Source organism: Raphanus sativus, chromosome 5 (assembly GCF_000801105.2).
Source record: "Raphanus sativus cultivar WK10039 chromosome 5, ASM80110v3, whole genome shotgun sequence".
In the NCBI taxonomy this organism is placed as follows: domain Eukaryota; kingdom Viridiplantae; phylum Streptophyta; class Magnoliopsida; order Brassicales; family Brassicaceae; genus Raphanus; species Raphanus sativus.
Genome location: NC_079515.1, coordinates 6,165,008 through 6,172,620, shown reverse-complemented (window position 1 = coordinate 6,172,620; position 7,613 = coordinate 6,165,008). Strand labels below are relative to the sequence as shown.

The 7,613-nt window shown below is 31.5% G+C and overlaps 2 protein-coding genes across 2 annotated transcripts; one reads left to right on the top strand and one right to left on the bottom strand.

Annotated features, from left to right (window-relative positions):
- Positions 1 to 1,115: 1,115 nt before the first annotated feature.
- LOC108860788 (uncharacterized) lies at positions 1,116 to 2,454 on the bottom strand. The gene is made up of 4 exons (XM_018634639.2): positions 2,295 to 2,454; positions 2,075 to 2,207; positions 1,818 to 1,921; positions 1,116 to 1,730 (listed from the first exon to the last, which is right to left on the bottom strand). The coding sequence occupies exons 1-4, from the start codon at positions 2,384 to 2,386 to the stop codon at positions 1,358 to 1,360; spliced, it is 702 nt and encodes a 233-aa protein (XP_018490141.2). The 5' UTR covers positions 2,387 to 2,454; the 3' UTR covers positions 1,116 to 1,357.
- A 1,868-nt stretch (positions 2,455 to 4,322) lies between these two features.
- Positions 4,323 to 5,751, top strand: LOC108856822 (uncharacterized). Its single transcript, XM_018630716.2, has 3 exons — positions 4,323 to 4,650; positions 4,953 to 5,158; positions 5,244 to 5,751. The coding sequence occupies exons 1-3, from the start codon at positions 4,561 to 4,563 to the stop codon at positions 5,473 to 5,475; spliced, it is 528 nt and encodes a 175-aa protein (XP_018486218.2). The 5' UTR covers positions 4,323 to 4,560; the 3' UTR covers positions 5,476 to 5,751.
- Positions 5,752 to 7,613: the final 1,862 nt, after the last annotated feature.

Here is a 7,613-nt window from a genome sequence, read left to right as displayed (position 1 = left end):
TACAATCTACTTATATTTATACTAATAGCTAGACGGGTAATATATGAATCATATGAATGCCCGCACGCATGATATGATCGTAATTACCTTTTTATCCTTTTCAAAAAACTAAAATGTTTATCATGAGAGAGAAAGAGACTTATATGTGAATAAACCTAAATGAGTAAGATACAAAGATACAACGTGTGAGAAGTGATATAAGAGTGAAATATAATTATGATCCACTTAGCACTAATAATAATAGCTTATACATGCAAATATATAAATCATATCGATGCCCCGCACATGCATGATTATTATTTCATATTTCAAAGTATATGATAATAATTTAAAACCTCAAAGTATATTGAATTAAGTAATGTCTAAAATGCTTATAGTTTTGAACCACAAAAACTGAATGGAGAACAAAATTTAGTTTTAGTAATACATAAACATATGAATTGTATTTGAATAATACATATATTATATTAAATAATACATAAAACATCTGAAGACCCAAATTTAGTTTTAATAATACATAAAACATTTGATTAGAATATTAAATAATATTTATACATAAAACATAAGAATCGTATTAATGCCCGTGTGCGGGCATTAATACGATTCGTATGTTTTAAATAAAAATATGTTAAAATCTTTAATCTTATTTTTTAAAAACACTCATCAATACTGAAAATCTGAGAGAGAGAGAGAGAGAGAGAGAGAGAGAGAGAGAGAGAGAGAGAGAGAGAGAGAGAGAGAGAGAGAGAGAGAGAGAGAGAGAGAGAGAGAGAGAGAGAGAGAGACATAGAGAGAGAGAGCCATAGAGAGAGAGAGAGAGCCATAGAGAGAGAGAGAGCCATAGAGAGATAAACAAATTGAGTTCGAGAGTAAGATAAACACACAAAACCCAAATTCCAAACTATATATATATACTTTCTAATATTTTCGAAAAATTGCTTATCTAACCATCTCATTCCGCGCAAGGCGCGGGTTACTACCTAGTTACAATAGTATTTACAATGACAAACCAAATACCTTTTCAACACAATAATACATATACACACTGGCACACTGCGTCATCATACTTCTTATACGTTTAATCAGCAATAGCCACAAAATTTATGTCAAAGAAATCTTTCAACTCAATAGTTTCACTCGCAATAAGAACAAAAGATGATTCTAAATATAAACAATGTATGATATCGCCAGATAAGTTAAGCAAGACAGCATACTAGAGTTTTAGTGGAAACATCAAAACAAAACCACAAACACAATCAACCTTTTATCTCATGAAGGATGACTGATCTTTTCCTTTAGACTCTCTACGATTTGCGTGCAGAAACTTGTGATCATCCTTCATAACTCTCTTTTCTCCTTACAAACGTTTTTCGTTTCTCTTGCTTCGCCGATCAGAATCCGCAATGCCATGATTAGTACGTGGAGCTGAACCTTCCGTTATTAAATCCACGGATGTAATGAAGTTGGTTTGGTACTTTTGTGAAATACCCATTATGATCTCTGGACTAATTGCATCTTGCGGCATATTTGTGTCTAGAATCTTAACTATTTCTGAACTCACTAGGTTTCCTGGACGCAAATCTACAGAGTCTTTGTCAAACTTCTGCCCAAATCTTTGAACAAACAGGCTCCTTATGATTTGAAGCTCCTTAAGCTCGCCGATTCTTGATGCGGCAAATATCAGTCCGGCCATTGCTTCTTTCGTTTCATCCGCTAAGAGATGAACATCGCTGGCGAGAGAGAAACATAAGTAACGTTAGGTTCTGGAACTATTAAACTTTTTAAAAGAAACAGTGTGGTTATCAAGAACAAATTACCTTTGATGGATTAGAGGAGAAAAACTCTGTAGTATGGTTGTGCACAAGTACTTGACCTGATCATATGCCAATAGCCTTCTCTCATCTTCATAGAATTGCTTCGCCTACGATTTCAATTTTAAATTTTTTTTTTAAAAACAAGATATATTTAAGGGAACTTTAACAAAGAAGGCAAGTAGCGATCATCGAGATTATTCTCATACTGCTGTGTATATTGTGAAATAAGCAAATTTACATGGCGAGTAAGATTATATTACCTTAGGAAGTGCTTCACGAAAGCGGCCGTAAGGAACGAGTTGAGCTATATCGGACCGGGACTGTCGAGCCATACACTCTGTTCGTGTCCGTTGCACCTTGACAGAACATAGCAGATTCTGGATATGGAGTTTGCTACAAATAAGACATCATATTAGTTAAGGACTTGAACCAAAATCATATAATCATTACCTTGTAACGCAAGTAAACTTTGTTTCTTACCACTTTGAAGCTTTTTGCCATTTTGAAGAGCGAAACCAAACAGCAAAAACATTGCAATAGCATCCCGGTTCTGTGTTCTTGGCAAACATCATTCTTTTCCTCGTTGTGGAAGCTGAAGAGAGTCCTTCAAGAAAGATCGAGTAATGAGATGTTAATATCCTTAAAAGAAAATATATTATATATATATTACCCTTAAAAAGTGGTAATTAAAAAACCATTAGTATTAGGATATACTTGTGGTATTAAATCTGATGAGACCCGTCTTGTTTTCCAAAAGGGAATATGAAAATCCAAATGGATTTAATAAGGTTCCATGTTTAAAACTTTTAATAGATGATCCATCGACATTCGTAACTTCACTGATAAGAGGAACTCAAAAAGCATACCATGAGTTTCATCTACCTGCGGCAATTCAATCGTCGTTTGTTTGTTTTTTTCTCTTAAAATGAAGATATCAAATTTTAATTAGACGAATTAAAAAAAAAAATTAGACGAATTAATGAAATCTAACAATCGTCATAATCATATGATATACATCTATTCTATGATTTCTATCCAATTAAAAAGGAAACTAAATCAATCTACTCTTCAAAACAAACAAAAAGATTAAAGACTGTAGAAAACAAAATTTATTGACTGTATCTAAATCTTAACAGTTATAGAAACTAATGGTCCGATAGATGTATACATAGTAAGTTTTCTTTGTTTGGGTAAGCAAAATGGCTCCGATTGGTGATATGTTGAATTAGAGTTGAGTTACAATAAAAGTTATGATCTGATGTAATTCGCAGTAAAAATTATGTGGTATAAACGGTAGATTTATGTAGTGAGTTCGCAGTAAAAATATGAGTTATTATAATTTTAAAAATTTTGATTGGTAACATTTTTGATGTATAAATTGTAGTATGTATAATTTTACAAATAATGAATACAATAATAATAACGTTTTTTATAAATTTGATAAACTAATTTACAAAAACAAAATATATTATATTAAAAATGAAGGAAATATACTTTTTGTATATTCTAAAAATACCTATATATTTATATATAAAATTTTATGTTTGTAAATTTTTAGCCATTAAACAGAATTAGCAACTAAAATAATATGAATATTTTTGTTTTACTAATTCAAATAGAAATAATTGTTTATAAACATCTTTTGACTAGTGAGTAAATAAGTATTTAGGTTTTTTGAAAACATTTTATGAATTCCAACACCTTAACGTGAGATAGTGGGTGCATTAAAAAAATTTAAATTGTTAAAAACTAAAATAAACGTAGGATAACTAACATAACACAAAAAATTTCTTAACTCAACTTCTAATACATTGAATTTTGTTTGATGTTGAATTAAGAGTTGAGTTATCATCTTTTTCAAAGGGGTAAGTCAAAATTGTAACTCAATAATAACACACTCTAACTCAAGCATTAACTCAGAAAATTAAAACTAACTCATGATTGGTAACATTTTTGAGTTACACTCCTAAATCAAACTTAATCAACTCTAACTCATGTCACCAATCAAAGCCTAACTCATGATTGGTAACATTTTTGAGTTACACTCCTAAATCAAACTTAATCAACTCTAACTCATGTCACCAATCAAAGCCAATATAACTCTTTTTCTTTTCCTCAAGAGATATGAATTTTCTATTCGTGATCAGAGAGGCAAGCCCAATTATCGTAGCAATATGGGCCTTATATGAAGTATTATAAACCAATGCTATATCACAGAGTAAGAATATAAAAAAGGATGAAGATTAATGCGTGAAAAGGCTATCAATACTATTTAAGGGTGCTTAAAACCATAAGGAAGAAGACAAAGATCATCATTATGCGTGCAGTGACTAATTTAATTGCAAAGCGGAAGCGTATCGACCAACCAGCAATCTTTGTTGGTCTATATATTTATTGGCCATATTATCTGAAAAGACAACCGACAAACCGGAAGTACCAGTTGCCGGTAAAACCGACGCGTAGTATACAGCAGTCGCCAGCTGAGGCGGGTTAGATGTAAACCACTCAATTTTTTCTCGGTGAAAGAGACTGCGACCTCTTAACTAATCCATAGTATAATTTTTCTAAAACGTTACAAATCTTGCCGACTTTTCATTCTCTAATCATTCTTATAACTCCATTTGTTTTACTAAACAAACAACATTTATTGTCAATCTTGGTTGCTACCTTCAAAAGAAAGAAAGAAAGATCAACTCATCAGAAAGCTACTTTGAGAGAAAGAGAGTGAGCTCTGAGAAAATCACCAATGGCTTCGAAGCTTGTAGTCATAATTGTGTTCATCCTCGATCTCGTCGCCGTTGGTTTAGCCATTGCCGCCGAGCAGAGAAGAAGTGTCGTAAGTCCCATACCCTCTCTTCTTCGCACCTTACTTGATAGGTTGTGGTTTAGCTCATCTTGATTATTTCTCGACTAAGTAGTTCTTGAAACTTCACAGCCTTTGTTCGTTCCCTATTCAAGAAAGCGTTAAATGCCAAGTGTAATAGAGAACTGTATCATTTTTAGATGAATGATTTTAATTCATGACCTAGAATTTTCTGCAGAACTTAAAAATTCTTAATAGTATGAATTGGCGCTGCGGAGTTTTCTTGATGTTCTTTAACGCGGTTTATAAAAGAAAATAGGGCATTGTTTTGACAGGGGAAGGTTGTAACGGACACTGAGAAGACATATGAGTACTGCGTGTACGGCACGGACATTGCTACGAGCTATGGAGCTGGTGCATTCCTTCTCCTCTTTATAAGCCAAGTCCTTATTATGAGTGCTAGCCGCTGCTTCTGCTGTGGGAGGTCCCTAAACCCCGGCGGTTCAAGAGCTTGTGCCCTCCTTCTCTTCCTCATTTGCTGGTACCAACAAGTCTTCCCAATAGATAAAGTCTTTTACATTCAGATTGTGGTTTGATCATTTTTTATTACTGTTGTGTTGCTGCAGGGTATTCTTCCTGGTCGCTGAGGTATGTTTGCTTGCGGCATCAATCAGAAACGCGTACCACACGAAATACAGGAAGATGTGGAACATCGATAACCCGCCGAGCTGTGAAGTTATAAGGAAAGGAGTGTTTGCAGCCGGTGCTGCTTTTACCCTCTTCACCGCCATCGTCTCTCAGTTCTATTACGTTTGCTACTCTCGTGCTAGAGATGCTTACCAGAATCCGTCCTACTAAAAACATGTCATACTTTCACAGCAAGATACGTTTAGGCTTCGAGAGTTGGAAACCATATTCATGTGGGCAGTTGTGAGTTTGTTTAGTTTCAAGTGATACTACTTATCCGATGTGATGTTAAAAATTTGATGGTTTGTCTTGAGGATGATACATTGAGAAGTGATTGTTTCTTGTGACGTAGGTATATTTGTCGTGCGTCTCGTATAATGTATAAGGAGTAAAAAACATGCTTTTATATTTAAACAAAAAAACAGAGAAAACATGCTTTGTGAATCATTGTTTTTCTTATGGTAATGAGTAGTCGTTCTGGTTTTGCTTGTTTTAGGAATTGAACAAGGAATGAGATGTTTCAATTGGTGGAAGTAATGAGATTCATATCAGTCAAATCTTCTGCAGCTATCAATGCTTAATCTTTTTCTTCTTCTAATCTGTCTTATTTAATTCACTCATTTTTTTCTCATTATAAAGCTTTTGATATATTTGTTCTTCATTGATGCAAATACTTATCGGAATCTCCCTAGTGGAGGGAACTATCATGATGTCATTAGTGAAAAAGTGAACAGAATGTTTCGTTTGATAATCTTTTTCTACAAATCCCATTAGTTTCACCTTTTATTTACACTAGAGTCTTTGTAAATAATTTATGTTTAAGATGAGGTATTATAATAATATTAAGAATTATTTGGTACGTTTAATTAAGTTTTGATTGGATGTAGATCTTTTCAAAAGTTTTTTCGTAATTGGATATATAATTCTTTTAAAGAAATAGGTGAAAATAGATTTGGATGCACTTATTAATGCCGAATCATAATACATTATGTGGTGGGACAGGAAGAAAAGGAAAAGACAGACGTTGGATTTTTTTTTCTCAATAGCTTTGATTTGTCTTCATATTTTTTGTTTCGTTGAATAGGTAAAACTGCGGTTGAGATAATTCTTTGGTTGACACTGTATTCGTCTTTTGAAATGCTTGACGTATTTGATTAAATTGTCAAAGTAAAATCTCACTGTTAGAGATTCTCATCGTGCTATGCGCAGTTTATATATTTTAAAATTTGATATTTTTATGTCTAGGTGAAATGTTGCATTTTATATTATACTTAATTTTGTTTTTTAGTATAATTAATTTGAAATGTTTTTATTTTGGATGTGGATTAAATCATCTTGATTGGAAAATATATATCGTATCATAAATAAATGAATAGGAAGAAAATAATTCTCTAATAATGCACTGAAATATCATTAAAGATCATGTTATTAATGCGAATGTTCCGATAGAAAGATTATGTTATTAATGTAAAATCAATTTCTCAATACTGGAATAGATACTGTTTAATATGATTGCTGGTGTAAAATTGAATTTAGTAAACTTAATTTTAATAATCTGTAACATAAAATGAATTCCAAGTATATAAACTAAAATGTGGAGGTAGTTGACAAAAAAGAATAAGGGATTGGTCAAGCAAACCAAACTAAACATTGTTCTGATTTTTTTGTTTTAATTAAATTTTTCGGGCTACAGGTATATTTCAGTTTTAGTTTGGTTAAAATCATATAAATCAAAAAGTATACGATGGTTCTTGGTTTGTTTTTAGTTAAAGCAAAGTAAAAATAAATTAAAGATAGTAATGAGAAATTCTGATATGAGAATATAGATATTAAAATATGAGAATATTAAGTAAAAATTAAATAAAAAATAGTATATAAATAAAAATATTAAATTCTATTAACATAATATTTGATGTTATATTTCTTTGGATTCTTTATTTATCATATGGAAATGTTAACTTATGATTGGTTAATTTTTTGATATTGATACCATCGTCTTTCGCATAAAAGTTTGACATAAAAATTTGACATATCTGTTAGGACAAAATAGGGATTGTTTGATTTATTGTTGTTTCTTCCTTTTTTACTTTAGGATATTTTCTGTTTACTAAAATGAAAATGTTTTTTTATATATTATTATTCCTCAAATGCTATGTGATCATTTTTTAGTATTCTGCACATATTACTCATTATTCATGTTTTTTTCTATTTAAATTATTTCATAAACTTTTTCGTATTTGTGGTTTATGTTTGATTTGTGGTTAGTTTTTCAATTTTTGATGTTTTTTTGCCTAATGTTATCTTTTATA